Source organism: Melanostigma gelatinosum, assembly GCF_949748355.1.
Source record: "Melanostigma gelatinosum genome assembly, chromosome: 4".
Taxonomy (NCBI): Eukaryota; Metazoa; Chordata; class Actinopteri; order Perciformes; family Zoarcidae; genus Melanostigma; species Melanostigma gelatinosum.
In genome coordinates, this window is record NC_136637.1 from 22,953,510 (window position 1) to 22,975,400 (window position 21,891).

The 21,891-nt window shown below is 43.4% G+C and overlaps 3 protein-coding genes across 4 annotated transcripts; 1 reads left to right on the forward strand and 2 right to left on the reverse strand.

Moving 5' to 3' along the window:
* Positions 1-793: 793 nt before the first annotated feature.
* On the reverse strand, positions 794-9,634 carry uhmk1 (U2AF homology motif (UHM) kinase 1). Its single transcript, XM_079267378.1, has 9 exons — positions 8,999-9,634; positions 8,449-8,578; positions 6,889-7,075; positions 6,606-6,803; positions 6,118-6,212; positions 5,900-5,976; positions 5,190-5,288; positions 5,010-5,098; positions 794-4,178 (listed from the first exon to the last, which is right to left on the reverse strand). The coding sequence occupies exons 1-9, from the start codon at positions 9,300-9,302 to the stop codon at positions 4,032-4,034; spliced, it is 1,326 nt and encodes a 441-aa protein (XP_079123504.1). The 5' UTR covers positions 9,303-9,634; the 3' UTR covers positions 794-4,031.
* Positions 9,635-10,720: 1,086 nt separating this feature from the next.
* Positions 10,721-16,265, forward strand: akr1a1b (aldo-keto reductase family 1, member A1b (aldehyde reductase)). Of its 2 annotated transcripts, none has more exons than XM_079267380.1 (9): positions 10,721-10,878; positions 12,084-12,179; positions 12,796-12,915; positions 12,996-13,147; positions 13,357-13,552; positions 13,654-13,853; positions 14,534-14,606; positions 14,850-14,936; positions 15,993-16,265. In XM_079267380.1, exons 2-9 carry the CDS (start codon positions 12,099-12,101, stop codon positions 16,056-16,058), a joined length of 975 nt encoding a protein of 324 aa, XP_079123506.1. In that variant the 5' UTR covers positions 10,721-10,878; positions 12,084-12,098; the 3' UTR covers positions 16,059-16,265. The 2 variants fall into 2 exon arrangements, with proteins under 2 accessions (XP_079123506.1, XP_079123505.1); XM_079267379.1 differs by lacking the exon at positions 10,721-10,878 and adding an exon at positions 10,918-11,028.
* A 74-nt stretch (positions 16,266-16,339) lies between these two features.
* On the reverse strand, positions 16,340-21,831 carry cUnh19orf44 (chromosome Un C19orf44 homolog). Its single transcript, XM_079267377.1, has 10 exons — positions 21,421-21,831; positions 21,133-21,309; positions 20,912-21,039; positions 20,250-20,760; positions 19,689-19,995; positions 18,538-18,602; positions 17,874-18,345; positions 17,640-17,729; positions 17,284-17,450; positions 16,340-16,952 (listed from the first exon to the last, which is right to left on the reverse strand). The coding sequence occupies exons 1-10, from the start codon at positions 21,529-21,531 to the stop codon at positions 16,863-16,865; spliced, it is 2,118 nt and encodes a 705-aa protein (XP_079123503.1). The 5' UTR covers positions 21,532-21,831; the 3' UTR covers positions 16,340-16,862.
* Positions 21,832-21,891: the final 60 nt, after the last annotated feature.

The window sequence follows — 21,891 nt, forward strand, 5'->3', positions numbered from 1 at the left end:
CGGGAATAGAAATGAACATGAACTCTGTATATTTTAAAGTTTCATTGAGTAAAATCATGAGTTTATTTCGCCACTTCTTCAAACATCCCACTGTTCTCTGGAAAATCACAACTGCCTCTCAAGCAAACTGGTACAAAGAAAACCCAAAAGCAAAACCAAAAAAGGCAACATCTGAACGTCTGAAGTTCTCCCTCCTCATCAAATCATTCTTGGTTTCTGTTAGCTAATAGCAGTACGGTCAGATTTGGGTTCAAATCATTGTTCTGAGGTAAAGCTGTACTCGTTCATATCTTCATACTAACAATGGACCAAGAACAGCGTGCAATGTGGATGAGGTCATTCTTAGAGCCCAAACCAGATAATCAGAGAACTATTACCCAACTCTGCATATCTCAGCTCTACAGCTGGAAAGTTGTTTTGCTTTTCCGGCCCGCAAAATCAAATCGATGAACGCAGCTTTAAATTTAGAAAAAAAAAGTACGTCTGTTATTAAATGTGTATCACATTAACTTCTCACAGATGAAGAGCTGTAGTGTGATTGTTCTTATTCGCCCACAGTCTCTGTGACTCTTAATGAACCCTCGAGTTGACTGTGACTTGAGGGAAAGTGCTGCGTCACGCTCCGTTGAGCAGAACCAAGTCGTCATATTCTATTGTTTGTGTTCTGTGAAGACGAGCCTTGAATGATGTGTGCAGTGTTATTAGGAATGGATCACATAGACATCACAGTGTAAATAGCTGGCTGCACTCTTGCATAATGCACTTCCTCACGTTTGTCCTTGTGATTTCAAAATTGAGATTGCAAGCAAAAACAGGCATACAGCGCTTCAGCTATCTCTCTCACACACACACACACACACACACACACACACACACACACACACACACACACACACACACACACACACACACACACACACACACACACACACACACACACACACACACACACACACACACACACACACACACACACACACACGAAATAATGTCAGTGATGAAGTGCTGCTTTGCCTTTTTTAGACTACAAACAATAAAAACCCAAAGTACAACCAATAAGCTACAATCAACATTAACACACATTACCGTCACCTGATTCAGAATCAGTAGCATCCGGCGGTATGAGACACAAGATGTGAATGAACCCGTTACAAGCTGATCAGGCTGCAGTGCATTAAACAATGGCAGTGTGTCTTTAAATAGTGGATTCATGTGAATAAAGTCTGGTGCATAACATACAACTCATATCCTGTCTGTTAGAAGTCATCCCTGAACGTCATGCCTCTGTGCTTCTCCGTGTTATCAGCTGCAGTGGTTCAGTGGTCTTCTCTCCAAAAGGGGTGAAGCTTTTATTGACGAGTAGAGAGACGACCCCAGAAGCTTTTTACGTGAACAAGGCAGGGCTGAGCTCTGGAGATGAAGGTCCGTACTTACTATTTGATAACGTAAAGTAAACCTGTGGGGAGTTTAGTCTTGCAGGGATCTAGTCTGTAAACATTTGGCAGAAAAGTACTGACACTATCCTATGTTATGTCAGAGGTGAGCAGCAGAATCATACACACAGAAGATAATAATGGAGCTAAATATGTCAAATGAAAATCAACGACAAAATCTAATTTCAAATGCCTTCAAAGGAATATCTCGACATTGCCAAAGATCAATTTTGTGCACCAGGTCTGTGACAAACTGTGGAAGACAAAGTGTTTTTAACTTGGTATTGTTATCTGGGTGGTGACAAGTCACTGACAACACTCACCATCTGGCTGACGCACCACAGCTTGCTGATTTAAAAGTGCTGAATAGTCAAGTAGTTGGAGTTTCAAATCGAGATTTTTAGGCCAGCGACACTCTCGAGTGGAAACTTTGGAATTCACATTTTAGGCACGTACAGATAATGGTGGTAGAAAAATACGTTTGTTTTTAGAACTTGAGATACTTTACCCCCAACTACCGTATATGTTCTTATATATATTTTTTTTTTGTTAGAGTTTAAATATATTTTTTTAGATCGGAAGGAACAACACAGTATTATTATGAAATAGGTCTCAGAGACAGAGGAAGAGTTATATGTCCATAAAGCTTTAACGATCATCTTATTTTATATGAAAATAAAGTTTCTCTCACATACTCAAATCACATTACCTATGTGAGACAGATGTTTATTTGTGCTCTACAACATGAACCAGCTGCAGTTCTTCACACACCAGACTGTAAAGCCAGACTGTGGGAGTTCTAGAGAAGGAATAACTCGTTATTTTGCTGACAAATGAACAACACACAGCCTTCCTCAAGTCAGTGCACCAGAGGTTCTGCTGCTACAGACTTGCTCAATGGGTACTGGCTATCAACTGGTATCAAAAGGTGGAACCAAGAGAACAAAACTTTCTGGTTTCGGATTCAACAAAAAGTACTTTCGACTGCAAAAGGACAGTCTTTGTCGCTGATTTGCAACATCATCACACTTCTATATAAAACTGTCCTACCGCCCCGATATAATAATACATCATAACTTCATATTACTTTGTTGGTTCAAAGAAATCTGTTTTGTGACAGCACATTTTACAACACTTATTGATTCATAACCATCACATACCGTGTCACGCATCTAGCTACATTTCTTGTAAACTGACAGAAGTATGAAACAATACTGTGCCCTGCATTGTGGGTAACAGACCTGTTTCCCAAGAGGGCTTGCGGTCCACCCATCAATCCACTGGTTCGCGCGCAAACTAAATGAAAGATTGAAGATATGAGTTGAAGATGACACTTTATCGGTCTACTCAGTACAATAGCCACCGCACGTTGCATAGTGCTACAGCCACTATGTGTAGGATTTGAACATGTCCAACTTGGGCAAAAGCAACACAGAAATTGCACCAATTTCCACCAGGAGTGTCCCCATTTTCTACAGACTATATTAGAATGATGCTACAAATGTTACACACAGTGGCTTAAAACTCCTCCTTTCGTGTGCACTGGCTCTATAGAACTCTGAACACGATAATGACAATCACACAAGGTGAAATTAAAGCGTACTTGGCTTTATGAGTTAGAAAACATTATCGAACGATTCTGCAAATTCTGTGCGTGCTTAACAATTCAGATTGTATCAATACGTCGGTCGTTTTCTTACCGCTCAAGCAGGAAGTACCTCTGATCATTTTCCGCATGTAGTCAATAACATTTTATTGATCCTGTGCCCTTTTAAGTGTTGCAGTCAAAACACAGAACTCACTGTGCGTTGTCATAAACGGGCGCACAATCAACTGATGATAAGAATATCCTCCGAGTATGTACTGTTGTAAAAAGAAAGCTTCAAGGCTACAGGACAGGGGCCCTCGGCTTCCTCAGATATTGGCAGAGGGTGGGTGAGTGGGTGAAGACTACCAGCTGGTGGGTCACTCCAAACCATTTCTCCCTGATGACTGCCTGAGGAGCCAGCAGAGGGTAACTGTGTATGCCCTTGTACCACTCCGTTACCTCAATTTAAATGCTCAACATAACAAACAATAATCTGATAAGTCATTCATTTAACAGGATGTGTTTGACCGACAAGAAACTCCCAAACATTGTGCTACACGTCTCTCATCACATACCAGACTCAAGTGTCTCTCTAACACTCTACAGACTCCCAAACGTAACGCTTCATTTGATAACGGCTTTCGCGCCGTCCGTCCAGATCAGATTTCACTCGTCCTTATTATTGTGATTCATTCATTCATTCCTCATTCTTTCAGTGTGGTCATTTCTATGAATGAATGAGAGTGAAGCGGAAGCTCGAGCAGGAGCCGCTGTACCCAGACCACAGACCTCTGGCACAGTTAAAGACTAGTGCGGACTGGAGGCAGCAGAAATGACAGCGGAGTTCAATTTACACTCTGCAGGAAACACAGATTCACGGTAGAAAAAACACATGAATGACATGCAGAACTCTTAGCCACCAAGGGAGGAAATGGACCCTGTGGTGGGCTATACGGTTGTGTTCTTTCATGCAAACAAGTGCAGAGGTGTAAATTGAGCTTTAGGGACTTTCACTGCACAGTCTGGTACAAGTAACCTCTTTTGTAGGCGCTGAGAGGGTAGAAGGTGGCCACAACAAACTTCCCGTCAAAGGTGCGGCCCGTCAGCAGCCTCTGAGCCTCTTTGGAGTCACTGGAGTTGGCATACTCCACAAACACCTGATGGCCACACACAGGACATGTTGATGGGTTAGTGCGTGAATGACTGGAGCGTGTGCGTAACCCCAGAGGTCCACTGGATGCGGCGCCCAGTCACACTCTGGTACCGCCATGGCTTTAGTTGGGGATCAAAGTCCGCTGAAAGGGTTTCAGAGGCGGCACTTTTTCAAGCAGCAGCCATGCTTTTTTTTTAAAAATAAATAAATAAATAAATGTTGTGTGTAGTCAACTCATTCTCACTCCCAACTCGTCAGATAACAACGGGTTGGACAGTGGCCCTACGCTTTTTTGGAAGCATCAGGGATGCAGCGTTTCAAACTAAACTTGTGTTCACGGAAGTACGGTAATACAGTTTCCACCTGTTGCCTGCATACATCGTCTTTTCAAAATAAAACTTTGTTCGGTATTCTTCGTTTTTATGCTTACTCGGTTAGGTTTAGGAAAAGGTTGTGGTTTGGGTTCAAATAGGTACGCTTGTTACCCAATTGTTGTTAAATACAAGCATTGATATACAATCACAAGTAGTTCATCTCCAGCACCAGAGAGGGGCGCCGAACAGCTGCACCCAGTGGACATTGGGCTTCAAATGAGTTCAAATTAAAAGGACAGACCACTTTATCAGTGTAGCAAGAGTAGCTGTACAGAAAACTACTAAAATCATCTGTGTCTTTATATTCAAAAGATATAATAAAGAGAATATTGCCTTCTTTCTGTCTTACTTCATAGCAGAATAATAACTGTAAATGTTATTGTTGACTCTGAGAATTTCCTATCACTGCTTACATTTTTAGTTTAATTGAAACACTTGTGAAGATTGCGGTTATATCTAACCTGTCCTTTCCCAGGGTTCTCCTTGGGGATGAGCAGAGAAACTACTGAGCCATACTTCTGGCACTCCTCTTTCATGTCCTCCAGGATGTCTGGGAGAAACAACGACAGACATTTTGACTTACTTTTACCAACAGAAACAGGAAATCAGGAAGTCGTTTCATAATTTAAAGAGTTTTGTACCTTCATACTCTTCCTCATTGTGCAGGTGGCTGTCATCGATCAGGTTGAGCAGACGCAGGACAGGAGTGGGCAGCAGAACCAGGTCCTCAATGTGAGGAGCTGACACACACAGGTAAATATCTTAGACGTTATATAAAGACGGACGACATGACACCTCCCTAAAAGTGAAGTCAAAACGTCTCCATCGCTCCCCTGTGGCTGGCTGTAGTATAGGTCATAAACCCCCTCCATGATAGCTGATTGTTAATTTTTCTGATACGGTAGGTTTGAATGAGTTCTTTGATGCTATAGAAATGTGGGGTGACGTCATGATTGACAGCTGTAATTTACATCATGATTGACGTCATGATTGACAGCTGTGATTGACAGCATCACAAAGACAAATCACCAGTCTGTAATACAACGTGCTCCAGGTTGATCATAAATATATTTATAGAGATATGATGGTTAATTGCTGTGTCTTTCTAGTCAAACAGCTATCGTGGTGCTAACGTAGCAGCTAAGAGGCTCACGCTAATAAGCGGTGGCCGTGCTCGGCTAGCGATTGGCTCAGGCGGGTGTGACCTCGATAATGCAGCTTAGACGCGCCCATCACTACGGCACAGACTCTGTCTCTCTGTCAAATGACCTCAAAACCTCACGATGACAGCTCCCGTATCCAGAATATGTCTATGGTAAATGTGACACACGTCTGAAACATTGACACATACCAAAGGGAATACTGAAGAATGGGCTCAGCAGGGCAGTGTCAGCGGTGCATCTTTGCTTTGGGTCATTGAGAAGCATGCTGTTGACACAAAGTACCAACGTGACAATAGACACTATTCCTCTGCTTACACAGGTAAGCCGGTCAATACACCGCACAGTAAGTAGCATCGCAGTCACGTACAAGCGGTCCGAATTCAAAGCTATATGTGTGAGAACTTACGTTTTGATGAGGTCTCTGAGGTGATAGACAGGGATGGCAGGGCACACCACACTGTTGCTGGCAAAAATATGGTCTACAAGGCCGGCACTGTTATCCTGAAGAAGAGGAAAACATGTTTTTCTTCTGCTGTATTTGACTCGTCCTTACTGAACAGTTAATTCAAAACTTCTACAAACTACCTTCATTTGTTTACAGATATTTTTCCCTGTTACTTTATGTTTAAACATGCAACAACATTTATTTTTGATTTTAGAATGAAAAACAGCAAAAAAAAATGAATCGATTTTTAATGACAGACATCAAAAGTCTGCCAATGTTTTTAATTGATTATTCTTCCTTTGATCATCAAATCTACTATTAAATGTTTCTAAAGAGAATCAGATCTTGTTCAGTCAACTGTTTGTGCCGGAATGCAACATTTGGAGAGCGTCTGTCTGATTCCATTAAATCAATATCCTCGATCCACCACGAGCAGAGCTTCGTCATACCTTCCACTTCTGCGAGCGGACGGTCTCTTTGAGTTTGATTCCTGAGCACATCTCCAACAGGATGATGCCCAGGCTCCACATGTCCACGGCGGCCGTGCAGCCCGATTCCCCGTCCACCTCCACCCCGGCCTGAGCAAGGCTGTTTTGCAGCTCGGCCTCCGGAGCGCGATACCCGTCTGTCTGGATGTACTTGACGTCCTGGAGGAGGTGAGGCAGGGAGCGAGTCAGAAATGCAATACTCGACTACACTTCCACTGACCTTCAGATTCCCAGGCACGCCCACCTGGTTTCCCTCTTTGAAACTGAGGCCGAAGTCGATGAGCTTGAAGCACTCGTCGTCGGCGCTCCAGAGAATGTTGCGAGGCTTAAGGTCTGCGTGGACGTAGCCTTCCCTGTGGAGGAAGGCGAGAGCCTCCAGGATGTCTCTGGCACAGTGCTGGACGAGCCACATGGAGTGGCCCTGCTGGGGTCTGCCGGCAAACATAAATTTTTCATTCGTGAAGGCCACATGCAGCATGCATCATACCCAGTATCATAACGCATTAATTTGCAATTAAAGTGATCAGATATTTAGTGAAGTTTTCAAATGAGCAATCCGTTACAAGAAGGTCACAGTGGAATGTAAATTGTGCCTGGAGGACGGGTGTCTCACAGCTGCAAAGAACTCCACTTCAAATTTAAAGAAACACCTGCATACGCCCAGCTTCACAACACTGGTGGGTGGCAAAGCTAATCAAGGAGAACGACGCCGGTGCTACATCTCTGAAACAGGAACAGCTTTCGGCTGTCACTCCGAGGGAAATTATCGAGCTTGTAGCGTGTTACGTGGTGGACAAGATGCTACCAATATCAACTATCGAGTCTCCATCTTTCCGTAAGATCATTAATAAAATCCCTGTGAGGCTTAACATGGAGGAAACAGTGAACATTTGTTGGCTACCTCGATGTAACAAAGAGCTGCTAAAGAGATACTGCGTCGGTTATTCCTGCCTGCAGAGTTATAGATGTTATGTAATTGTGAAATGATTCACATCAAGTTGCAATTTTTTCTAATGTAATGTCACAAAATGTGATTTAATAATTAAAGAGTTACATGCTGTAATACAGCTCTAGCTGTAAGATGATCAGTGGAATCACGAGTTCAAAATAGGGGAAACGAAGCAGTCATCTCCTGTATGGGAGGCAAAGGTTTATGCCATTAAGCTTTATGTACAAATGCATAGTGGGGCTACTTACACTCAATTACAGGTTCATTAGCAACTCATAGCTAAAACTAATGCAATAGCGTTCAAATAAATCCTCCTGTCATTAAGCTTATATTGTTGAGTATTTGTTGAAAGGACTCGATGCAACTGTATGGTCATTTCGGAGGCTGAAGTCTGTGGTTGTAGAATTGTATTGTTATACTGACAGTTGTTCCTATTGTTTTGTCCACCCTGTTAATAACAATGAGGGCAGGCTAAATAAGAGATTTCTCTCTGTGTAATGCAGTACAGTTCAGCGCTACCCACGGCAGCTTTCAACAAAAAACTGAACATCATAACCTTCATGAAGGGAGACGTTATTGCATGACGGTGGTATTATTCCTGCATACGTTTGAACTAGGTGTAGACGTACGTAATATAAAATAATTAGATGCAGGTTATTACACAATGTGTCATTACTTAATTTCACCATCGCTAGTGAGTACATTTTATGCTTTGAGAAGCACAAACAAATAATCTTCATTGTCCTGAGGAGGCAACAGAGAATGAAAGCCGGACAAATACAACATTAAAGACCTGCAGGCCAAAACAGCCCTCATGTATTTTCTTTTTGGAAACAGGGATTTAACGTCACTCACCTGGCACCCTGGGTACCACTGCTGCTTCTCACCAACAGATCAGACACACTGACATCCAGGAGCTCCAGCAGCAGACAGCGGGTAGCGACACCCATACAGCTGTGGTTGGTGAACACCCCATACAGTGTCACTGATGGGAAGAGAAACTCTGTCATTACAAACAGCTGGGCCTGTACTGTTGGATTTGTATCACGTGTAAGAAAACAAGGCAATACCATTTAGTACAGGATAATGCCAGTAACAGTTTCATGTTTTTTGAAATAGGTTTACAGAGCTGTCAGCCATGATTATTTTGCAAAACCCTGTGACAAACGTAAAAGCCTGATGTTTTACTGAAATCAGATCATGTTTCATGGGTTATCATATGCAGAATTAAAAAACAGAGCATTACTATTTGTAAATGTTCTTACAGAATATTCTACCACGTGTGTAGGCTATCACAGATGACAAGCAAGTTCATATTAGTAGTACGAATAGTAAGAAATTACATTTAATTTCCATGTCAGCGTTTTGTTAATCAAATAGTTTTAGTAAAAAACCATGTTGTTACCGATGCTTTTATGCCCCTGGATGTCCTCCAGCACGGACCTCTCCTTGTGATACCCGTAATCTCCTCCCTGGGTGTCGGCCTGAAACTCCTTGACCGCGGCGGTGGCGGTGGCTCTGCCGGTGGAGCTGACCCGGTACACCGAGGCCGAGACTCCCTGGCCGAGCCGCGACTGAACGGTCCATATCTCACCGAAGATCTCGAACAGCACCGGCTTCATGCTCTGGTCGACGCCGCCCTGTGACGGCGTGTTGCTGTCGGTACCCGGTGCCTTTGCACTCGGCTCGGAGGAGCCGCAGTGAGCCATCGGGAGACGGGAGACAGGAGGAGAGGAGCCAGCTAGTTGAGAGGTATGAGCAGCTGCGGGAGCATTGCGGGCGAACCGGGGCTCTGTCAGCGCCGCATAAAAACTACCAGCACGTGTCAACGACAGTTTACAGACAGACCACCTACAGCCAGAGCCTCGTTAAAACTAAGCACAGAGCAATACCTCTGCATATTATACTACTGTTTGCTTGCTGAGGTTGTCAATAGGACGTCACGCTAGTCTTACACAAAGTTAGCTGACGTAGCTGCTCAAACTGGCTAAACTAACCGTTGACTTCCAGCACAAACCACGTCCACGACACGCAGGACAATTCTTCCCCCGTAATACCTCGTCCGTATCGACTATAATAACGTAAATACAAATGTTTTAACGGCAGTCAAGTTTTGGCCAAGTTGCAACTCAGGCTGTTGTTATTAATCTTACTTCCGTTCTGCTTTCCTCCCTGTAGGTTTGCGGTGCATCTTCTCCTGCAGTCTGCCCCCTGCCGGTGAGGAGGGGCACAATATTTGTTGTTTCCAACAAAAGGTTAAAATTGTTGTTTTGTTTGTGTATTTCTTTTTCCCTTTCAGGGTTCCTCTTATGAAATTGTCTTTCATTCAAATTCGTCTGTGTTTTCAGTTGCTCTGTTCCTTTGATTTGATCAAATGAAACACACAAACAGCTGGTTTTCTATCTATTGTATAGGCCTACTCATATGGCTTACATTCATGTGGTTATTAATACACCTAATGTGTGTAATTCTTTTTCAAACAGCTGAAATACTAGGTGATCCTGTTGAGACCAGACAATACCTCAGCCATGTAGTGAACGTCATATTGTACCACAAAACCAAAACAGCAAAGAAAACCAGTTAATTTTCAAGTATTGTTGATTTTTTCTTTTGATTTTGGTTGCTCTCATTGGTATGACATTAAATTGTTTCACATGGTAACAATCATTCTCTAATGCAATGTATGAATGACTTAACAAACCAAACAAATATATATAACACAGTGCCCCTTAGTTAATAAACTTCACCATCTCCTAATCCTTACAACGAAACGAACCATCTCCAACATAAATAAATCCACTCAAACAAAAGTCAAACCTCATGCTTAACTTAACCAGAAACGCTTTAATAGTATTGTACAACACATCACTTAAATGATCTTCAGCACATATTTCTCCAATTGCTGCCTGCTCACAACTTTGCTAGAATGTTCTTTCAAGCAGGGTTTTGCATCATGTGACTTATAGAGAATCTGTCAGCTCTTGTAGTCGAGGAGCTAACAGTCAAAAGTCACTGCCATGTGATGTTATTATATGAGGCCAGCTACATCAATACAAGTCTCTCCAGATTCAGTTACAACCTTTCTCTGCCATCTCCTCCTTAGGTCTGGGAAGTGTTTTCACCGGAAATAGAGGAACCAGCATCCCGGAAAGGGAAACGTCAACAAAATGAGGTGGTGTTTTTGAACATTTGGCAGAAAACGATACTCCTGCATATCTGTCCCGCTGAGGAGGACGAGAAGAAGAGGTCCTTGATTGAAGCCGCACGTTTTACAACCTTGAAACAGTAAGTCGGAGACTTGAACTGCAGGCAGAGCCGCTGCGGACCAGCTCATGTTATGTAATGTCTCCACTGAGCTGAACCATGCAGGCGTTCAAGTGTCAGGTCCTAAAGCAGATGTTGCGCCGTTTATGTTTTGACGCTGGCAACAAGCGGGTGAGTAAGTCGATGAAAAAGGTCTGACCTTGAACGCAGCATTAAAAAAATGCGGACAGTAACGCAAAGTCTAGTACGGGAGTCTGCTTCAGGAGAAGCTAACGCTAGCTAGCTGTCATTTTATTAAGAGCTGCAGCGGTGTCTGGATTTATTTTTTTACAGGCGTTTTTTGTTTCATAGTGACCAGTGAGCACACCGTTATTCTGCACTGTCTTTAATACATTAGCTAATGTTACTCATGTCATTCCTCACCCATTGCCTGCTAACGTTTGCTACATATTAATAGGAGCGTCAATGTTGACCAGATTTTCACGTTTTGAGGTGTCACAGCTGCTGAGCTCGCGCGGTCAGTCGCTGAGGTGTGGCGGTTGCGCGTGACTTTCCAGGAAATCAGCTGACAGACCTCCTGGATTTTAGGAAGGATCTGGAACACGGCTGTCTGTCCTTTCAGAATGCAGTGGCGCTACACGCCACTTTGGTTTTGATTCACAGCAAGTTAATATCTTTAAGGCAAAACGTGGTTTTGTTTTAAGTTCCGCATGCATGCTGTTTTTAGCGGGATAGATATTGTGCATGAGTCAGAGTAGGTTAAGTGCCATACAAAGTAATTTGCTTTGCCTAAAATGTGGAATATCTATTTTGCAAATAGGGTGTTTTACATAAAGCAGAGAAATGCATTAGAACATAACGTATTGGATGATAATAGAATCAAAGAGCCAAAATAACAGAATCAAATGTTTGAATGCATTTAAGTGCAGTAATACGTTCCCCCAAATGTAATAAAGTACAGCAGAGACATGAATCAGAAGATGAAGGAAATTCAGTTTTAACTTTAGAGGCAAGCATGTATGCACAGAATGCGTATCGTTTGAGACTTCCTACTAAACTCAGATTTTAAAATAAAATGTTACAGTATAATAAAATATGGAAAATAAATATCTCCAGTGTGGCAGTCTAAATAGCTTCATGAGGCAAATACCGGGGTGTATTTTTATAGAGAACTCTTGTAACTGTAACCCTCACTGACTGAATCGTGCTCTCCTCGTCCCTTCAAGGTGCTGCTGAGAGGCATGAATGACTTTGCAGTTCTCAACACGGGGCGGAAGATGCCCCTCCTCGGGCTGGGGACGTGGAAGAGTGAGCCGGGACAGGTAGAGGCTGCACTTGTGTCCACTTTCCAAAAAAAAAAAAAAAGTGTTTGAAAAGCAGGCTTCTCAATATTATTTATTCTGACAGATGATTGTCATAGCATGGTTTCACATTGAGTTCCACTTCCCCTCATTCCTCTATCCAAATCCAGGGAGAGTTAGTATTAGCTCCTGTTGGCTGCAACTCACTGTTTTAGCTCAGTGCTCTTATTGACCTCTGTTCCAGCAGGCGACAGTTTTCTGTGGAAAAAATCCCCCAGTGCACACTGCCTGCTCAGCACTAAACAGCAGACCGCCAAAGTTAGCGACTAGCACGTGAACATAGCAGCTATAGAGCCACATCTTTTCCTCAGGAGTTTGTGGAGACAAAACTGAGCTAAAAGGACAGTAAATATATTGTTCAGATGTGTGGACACATTACTCTTAATGAATGATAATTTGCTCTGTAAATAGGCAACCTTTGCCATATCAACTTTATAATATGGTAATAATAAGTCAATGTTGCCCATTCTGTTGCCACGACTTCATTTAATGCTGCTGTAAATACATAGCTTTGACAGAGACCTATATGCATCTATGTAATACTTAATACCGTTGTCCTGTTTTGCCACTGTCACAGGTTAAGCAAGCCGTTATCTGGGCACTGGAGGCTGGGTATCGCCATATTGACTGTGCAGCCATCTATGGCAATGAGGTTGAGATCGGCGAAGCCCTGCAGGAGACCTTCGGCCCCGGCAAGGTATAGAACTAGCTCCACCAGGTTGCATTAGAAGCTCGAGGTGTGTCAAACTTTACCTGACGGTGTTGTCTGTAAACCAGGCCCTGAGAAGAGAGGACGTGTTCGTCACGTCCAAGCTGTGGAACACCCGGCATCACCCCGAGGACGTGGAGCCGGCCCTCCTGAAGACCCTGAAGGACCTGAAGCTGGAGTACCTGGACCTCTACCTCATCCACTGGCCCTACGCCTTTCAGTGAGCTCCGCCTCCACCAAGCTCTGACAATGAGAGCATTAACTTGTTATCCTGAGAAAACTGCCCTTTTTGTTTTCTTTGCATAACAAGCTAATTAACTTACTAATCTTTATCCCAAAATAGCAGATCTGAAAAAAATGGACATGAATGGAAAGCAAAACTAGAGTTTTTACTTGTCTGGAATGCATCTCTCACTTTGTATCTCCCAGACAAGGAGACACTCCCTTCCCCAAAAAGGAGGACGGCACCTTGCTGTATGACGACATAGACTACAAGCTGACCTGGGCTTCCATGGAGAAGCTGGTGGAGAAGGGCCTCGTCAGATCCATCGGCCTGTCCAACTTCAACAGCAGGCAGATAGATGACGTCCTGTCAGTCGCCAGCATCAAACCCACTGTCCTGCAGGTACAGGGTGTTTGTGACGATGAGCGAGTTCATCTTAATTCAACAGGTTAAGTGTCAGCCACTAACTGAGCCACTGGTGTCTGTGTGTTTTGATTGGGCAGGTAGAGAGCCACCCGTACCTGGCCCAGGTGGACCTGCTGGCCCACTGTCGGGACCGGGGCCTGGTGATGACGGCCTACAGCCCTCTGGGTTCTGCTGACCGGTCCTGGAAGCATCCAGATGAACCGGTTCTGCTTCAGGAGCCTGTGATGGCCACCCTCGCAGAGAAATATAAAAAGTCCTCTGCTCAGATTCTCCTGAGGTGATTTTACTTGTGTAATGATCGACTTTTTTAAGCAAACAACACACAGGCTATGTTATGACATAGATACCTTCACATTTAGAAAAGTCGTGAGTTTTCAAATTTCAGATCTTAAAACAATAAAAAAACAAACTTAAATCCGGTTGTTAAATATTTGATCACATGTTGATCACATATGCATCCATCTGCTTTATTATACAGCACTTTGATGTGCACATTGGCAGTTTCACATCAACATCAGCCAAATACTGAAGTTTCTAAAGGTTTGTTTCTGTATTTAGCATTTTTAAATTGATTCCATGTAGCTCTAAAGTCGTCATTGAAGGCAACCACAGAATAAGTGCAAAAGGAGAAAAATAGCTGTGTGGTGAGAGTTTAATATGTAAAAGTATTTCTTGTATCAAGCAGTTTAAATACACATTAAATCGGTGCTGTAGTTCAGAAATACAGTCAAGCAATGGTTAAAGTCGCAGTAATACACCGTTTGGCCACTTGGGGCTCATGCAACAGGCTGTAAAGCCAACAGTGACAAACGGTATTATCAGCATGCAGCATAATGCTGATGTGGCAAACATGTTTGCATTCCTACTACCAGAAATCCTGTGTGCTTTACCACTAGTTCTTTTCCCAATCATTGCTGTAGTGTTGTACATTTCAACACCAGTTTGTTGTGTTTGCAGGTGGCAGACACAACGAGGCGTGGTGACAATCCCCAAGAGTGTGACAGAATCCCGGATCAAAGAAAACCTTCAGGTGGAGTCAAATCTCAGTCCGGCAATTTATCTCCGAACAATGAGGCACTTCAAAAAAAAAAAAAAGACATCCTTCTTAATGAGATTTTCTGAACTGCAGAATATCTCGTTAAGGCTCCATTCTTGCCTGCAAGTACTTAAAAGCTAATTATCCTGAAAAAGCTGTGCACATTGTGAATCATATTTTGGTGGAACAATAGGCAGTGTGTTGTGATGTGTCGACCTCTTTGTGTTTGTCGTCAAGGTGTTTGACTTTACCCTCAAAGCCGAGGAAATGAAGAGCATCACAGCCCTGAACAAAGGCTGGCGCTACATTCTACCAATGATCCAAGTAAGTGGGCTTCATGTACGCCAGTGGTTCTCAAACGTTTTCTGTCGCGCCCCACTTTGGAGGAAGAAAAATGTTCATGCCCCACCGCCCCAACAAAATTGTAACAAAATGGTCCATGTTGAATTTTTATTGAAACAACATTTTGTCCATCTGTGCTTTTTCAAATAATAGAATAAAGAAAATTGCAATCATTTTTAAGTAAACCAGATTGCTCCATCAGCCAAAAACGAATACAATGTGCAATCACTTTGTTAGAACAATGCAAATAAAGTTATATCTGCAAAAAAGAACTACAATTTGGCAAAAAATAGCTTATTGCGATTGGCTGCAATTAACCTGTTTTGCACTAAACATCTTTTCAAGATAACAATAAAGTGCAACCTGTGAAAAACTAAACAAAACAAGTTTCATGCTATCCGCAGCTAGTTTTCAGACATAAAACACAGACTGGTCTCTCCTCATCTCCTACCGCGTTCACTGTGAAACCCAGAGCAAGAGAGGCCTCATCATATGTTCTTCTTGGCTGCTTGCTGTTCGTCTTGCGAAAGCTTTTCTGTTCCCGCCTGCCAAATGTCTCTTCATTTGGAACACTAAGCCACACATGTGAGTCGCCAAGGATCATGGCCATCGCGCATGCGTAACCTGTTAACGGCGTAACGTAAACATTTACACGAAAGTACAGACATTTCGCCATGTGTTTATTCATTACTTAAAAAAAAAAAAAAAGATATATAGTTTTTTTTTTTTTAAATACAAAAATGATGCATTTCCCCCTGCGCCCCACCTGTAATACCACCGCGCCCCACCGTTTGAGAACCACTGATGTACACTCTGTTTAATGAGTAGAACACGATGTATTTAAGTTACCTGCTTAATGGTTGCTGTTGATATTGTTTACAGTCAACTGGAAAACGTTATATTGATCAAGCTCAGTTGTGATCACAATAGTGCAAGTGTTACTCCTCAATGCCCTGATGCATCGAAGGAAAATGTGACAGAGAAAGTGTTACGTGGAGGTAAAGAGAGAAGCATCAACGTTTGGTTTGGGTGCTGCAGATGGAAGGAGAACGAGTCCCCAGGGATGCAGGACATCCTCACTACCCATTCAACGACCTCTTCTGACGACTCCCACTGCAAGCTGAATTTGTGCCTTCACCCCCCCCCCCCTCCATCACTAATAAATGTTCCTGGAGTTTGTCTTTAGATCGTGTCAAATCCTGTTCTTATTAGAATTACAAGTTACTGTTGCCGATGAAGACTGGAAAATCTGGTATGCCTGTATACAAACTACGTCCATGTTATTTTTTAAATAAACATTTTGTTACTTCATCTGCAGGCGTCTTTATTTAAACTCGTGTGAACTCGGTGAGGACCTTTACTCTTAAGCTAAATACAGTGATTTTAGTATTGTCTCAATCTAAAACTACATTTTACAATATACAACAAAAATCTAATTTGAGGTGTTCTATGCCAGATATACACATTGAGTCACTCTAGTAACTGTAAAGTTTCAAGTGTACGCTATATTTAGAATACTTTATCTTGCCTTCAGACAGCTGAAGCCGTTATATCCATATATGCTCTTTTCAAAGCCAGAGGACTCCACTGACCAAAACCAGAACTTGACCCTGCAGAACACGATAGTTGTTGGTCTACCGCTGACTCGATCGGTTAATGAATTAAAATCCTTAAAACCTCCAAAAATCGTCTGGTGGCTTTGAAGAGAGCATAGATAACTGCTTAAGTTCCCGGTCAAAAGGTAAAGCGGGGGAAATTGTTAAAATCATTCAAATCTGTATGGAATGATCTATAACCAACAAATGTCACAATTCTTTCATGTTAGAAAAAATGTAATTTAATTATGATTAAAAAAGGACATGGCATAATGTCTGCTGTTCAGTAATCCGGGACTCTCAGTACCAGCGGTCAGATATGATGGTTGTCTCTCATCTCCTGCAGCACCTCTTCTAACGCTTCCTCCATCTTCAGTTTGGGAGGTCTGTGCTCACGAATGTACTGTGGGAAGGAGGACACAATGCGTTTAACATTGTTACAATGTAATGTAACAATGTAAACAGATTTAAAGGATGACTGTTTGATTCCTCTGTCTCATGATACTGAATGATCTTCCTCTATTCTGAATGGCAACTCCATCACAGTCAGAAAATGCAGGAAAACTGCTGAAAACACGTCTGATCTTTCACAAATTGGACATTCGACCATCGAGGATGTGAAACAGCGATGTAACGGGCAGTTCTTTTGTTGAGACAAACTTCTACCGATCAGGATTAATCACAACTAACTACACTCCACTATGTAGTGTTTGTGTCGTGTGATGCTTTATTACCTCCTTGGTGTCCTCCAGCGTGGTGTATCTGTAGCTGGGTGGTCCCAGGCTCTGCACCAGGCTGGAGTGAAGGCGTCTCCTGCTTTCAATGAACTGCCGTGTCATGGCAAGCTGCTGTTTCAGCATTTCATTGAGCGCAAATGCTGCTGGGTTGGAGATGCTGAGAGCTGAGACACACACACACAATCAGTACCATGGCTTTAGCAGCGTAATACTCCATTATAGTTACCATCTGGATCCAGGTGCAGGTTTTAAACTAGTTCATCTATTTCTACCGACATAATACAGTTGAGCCCTCTCAGACTGCTCTCCGTGTATTTATGTTGTATTTTCTTCTGTTTGATTGCGTGTCTTACCGTCCACCATCTCTGCACTGAGAGTATAAGCAACCGCCGGGGTGGGATCCATGTAAGTCATGGCCACTGCAGGACCCAAAGCAGCCACACCTACAGAGGGAGGAGAGCCAGAGATAACATGTGTCACACCGATCCTGAGGACTTGTGCTACTGTGAAGAAATGTTACAGTGGTAGTGCTGATTACAGGCCCGGCCACATCTTAAATGTACAAATGCCTTGTGTGGCAGACTAACCGGCGGGCCACGTGGAAGCCAGAGGATCGGGCTGAGTCTGTACTGCTGTTTCTTTTAAAACCTTTCTAGCTGAAGCACGTCTCCTTGACTGGCGAGGTAATGTCCGGCTGCCACGTGATGAAGAGGATCGGGAGGATCTGGAGTCGCTGCTTTTGCTGAGTCTTTGACTGTGATCTGAGGTCCAGGAGCGACTTGTGTCTGAGGGAGTGCTCAAGTAATCGTCTCCTGTCCTCCCACGGAACACGTCTGAATGCGAAGCCTCCTCTTCATCTCCATCTCCTTGCAAGTGCTCTGAAACCTGGCTGACACTGTGATCAGGCTCTGTCCGGCTCTCACTCTCAAAGTCACTTTGATAGTCCAACGCGTCCTCCTGCTGCTGCTGCTCGTCTTTCTTCTCCTTCTTGTTCAGTCGGGGCCGCTCTTGATGTCTGTTGGGGGATTCAGGAGGAGGGACGCTGTGTTTGACTTCTCTCTGTTTAGGCAGCAGGAAGAAAGCAAACATAGAAATAATGGCCAAAATTACCCCCACAAATTCCATGAAGCTCTTTTAGTTTTAATGTAATTCATGAATATAATATATAGACGTTGAGATAGCATGACATAATACACACAGCTCATCATTAACTGTATTTTACCTAATTACCTTCCGTCGTTAGTTACCCACCTCCTCTCCTGACGTTCTCTCAGTAAATCCAAGGTCGTCTAATGTCATCACATTAATCTTGAAGTCTGCAATAACACACGATCATAACAGAATTCAATCAGTGTAATCAACACCACGTATAAGTGAATATACACTCATCATGAATAAGTGTCATCAACACGTGATTTAGTCTGCTACCACTAACAATGAATCATTATTCTAGGCTGCTGTGTCAAAATCTCATGACATGTTTATATGTTCAAAGTGGTGCATGTCAGAGTGTGTTATAATATCTGCATAACCCCCCCCATGAACGCTCATCATAAACTTGTGATGCCCTACACAGCGTCTCATATCAGTCCTGTGGTCTGGTCATCCTGACTTTACAGAGGGATGATTGATGTACCTTGTTGTCCATCTAGGATGCATGAAATAAAGAGCGAGGCATAAAACATGATTATTGAACAAAAACAACACGTTTCCTCTCTTGCAAAATGCATTTTTGACATAAATAAATCCTTAAACAATACAGGTACAGTATAACTGGTAGATACAGAGGAACGCACTGTTGTTTGTAAGTCCTTCTGGCCGTTGATCTTAATAACTACAACCCTACTCTCCTTCATAGACCAGACTTTTGCCAGTTTATTAGGGACCAGATAACATTTTTATCTGTGCCTCCTCCCCCAATAGTTTCATATTATGGGACATGCTAAAAGCTTATCTAAGAGGACAAATAATATCTCATACAAAGGGTATCAAAAAGAAATGTATGGCAGAGATAAATGAGCTAGAAGCAGATATTTTGAAATTGGAAAAGGAGTTTCAACAATCTGGGTCTAAAGAACTTTACCAACGGCTGGTTAACAAAACATTGACAATATACACTGTCAATGCAGTCTCCTTTGTGCTGTGTCACTTTAGGCACCAGCCTTCTGTTTTTTGTTTGGGTGGGGGGGAATTAATTATTTATTTACTTAATTTTATTTCATTTATTTGTGTTTTTTTTCTCTTAACTTGTTCTGTAGTTGTTTGTAATGTTTAATGTACTGTATGCTCTCTTGCATTGTTAAAATACTTGGAAAAATAAAATATTCCAAAAAAAAAAAAAAACTACAACACTAACTGCCACCTTTCCAGATGTATTTGATGCCCCGATGAACTTCTCTCACCTTCAGAGGTAACTGCACTCATCTCACTGAGGGGCTCTTCAGAGAAGAGCTCCTCCAGAGAAAGCACCTCCCCGCGGCCTGACATGGAGGAGAGGGAACGCTGTGGTGGACTCCCCGCCCCGTGAGGGGAGTCACAGGGAGGAGAGGGGGATGGAGAGAGCACAGAGGGGCTGAAGTGGGCCTGAGCCTGACCGGTGAATCGAAAAGGAGAACTGTGGCGAGGAGGAGAGGCTGGGGAGCGAGGGGGTGCTCTGTTTGAGGACGACGAGGGAGGGGCAGCAGCGGGAGGAGGTGAGGAGTGGCCCATCTGTAAGGGACAAAAGCATAGTATTGTCAACCACGGTGCTTCTGTACATTTGTGTAAACAAATTACAACGGCAATTTTCTATTCCTTTGTGATAAAAGGGGAAGTTTTTCTAAATCAAAAATAGTTTGAAATAATGAAAAACTATTTTTAGAGTTTGTACAGAACTATGTCCATGTGTAGTGATGGTGTTAGCCTAAGCATACTGAAAATAACAACATGTGGTGACAGAAAAAGCCTTCAAAGTTGAAAGGTACCTTGTCTGCTGTTCTCATAGAAGAGCGTCTCCCTGGTATCAAGAAGCTGTTGTCTACCCAATCCAACGAGTCTCCAAGAAGATTCCTCATGTCCTCTTCATCACTTTCCAGACTGACACCGCTCACTCCTCTCACTGACTTTGTCTCCAAACCCGCCAAAGGTACTACGGCATCAGCAGCTCTGGACCTGACACCAACATCGGCGCCTTTTGGCGACCTAGCAGCAGCCGTAGTAATGTTGTTACCAGCTACAGCCGTCTTGTTCTTGAGGAAACGTATCTGGTCACTGCTGGACTGTGCTGAGAGTTGCACTGGGGCCTCCAGGGACCGGGCGGTTGGTGGTGGAGAGACTTCCACATCTGAATTTAGATTCTCCGCAGGTGTTGGCCCCTGTCTGGCCTGTTCCTGAACCTGAACCTGAACCGGTTTGCGGCTGCGGATGCGGCTCTCTATCTGAGCCAGCCTACTCAAAGCAGCAGTCTGGGAGCCCCGCTGGGAAGATGACACATTTCTGACCAGAGAGGAATGAAGGTGGAGAATAACACAAGAACTGAGTTATAGCCGCAGAGGTGATTATTAGAACTGGAAATGTTTTGAGTGGAATCAGTTCCAGAATCCACTGATTAATATAACATTTATTTATCTTACACACAGAACCATACCTGTGTTCAGGCACCTGCTGCATGTGGCTCTTGCTGACAGGTGACTGGCTGCTGATGGTTGCAGGTGGTGGAGCCTTCTTCAAGAACCTGCTCCCTCCTCCACCCGGAGAGCCCTGAGGTCTGAGATCCTGGCAGAAGAAAACAAAAAGGTGGTGGCTTGTTGTCAAATCGGATTTAAAAATGTCCCACTGTCGAGGTTTCTAAAGTCTAATTGCATTTACCGTGGTCGACAGCCCCTCTCTTGCCTGGGTCTTGCCACTAGCAGCAGCAGAGCCCAGCATGGTGTCACCTCCATGCTCAGGAGCTGAGCTGACCGAGGACAGGTCACTCAGATTTGACAATATAGGGTGTGAACCCGAAGAAGCGGATTTGGTTTTTAAAGATCCACCCACAGCACCCTAAAGAGAAAGGAAGGCAAGACACAGAGTGTTCAAACATCACACAAAGTGAGAGACAGCGAGAGAGTGACACCACAATTCGTGGAAACATGTTTGCAGCTTGAGACTCACTGTGTTTCCTGTGGACCCCTGAACAGACTCCACGTCTCCCCTGTTCCTCTTGGCGGACAGCTGCGCTTGAGCTCGATCCAGAGCGGAGCTTCGACCGCCTCGTTTCCACATCGTTATACTGGCGCTCTTATAATGGTAACTAGCGACATGTTTACACCTTATTTTAGCAGCGGCTCACCCCGTTTGCGACTGTTCCATCCTGCACTGGGGGACAGTCGAGTTAGCTAGCGGTTAGCTAAGCTATGGTATATAACATACGATGCACTTCGAGGCCCTTCATACAAGTATATGTAAGTTACAATTTCACATCAATACGGTTAACGTAGCGCTTCATAAAACGGCTCATAGTGTTGCCAACTTCTAGCCGTTACATACTGCCTACTTTAGGCATGGCGACCGCTCAAGCGTCCCTTGTATCCATGGGACAGCGGTTATTTTCTTCTTCTTCATCATCATAAATGGCAGCTCAAT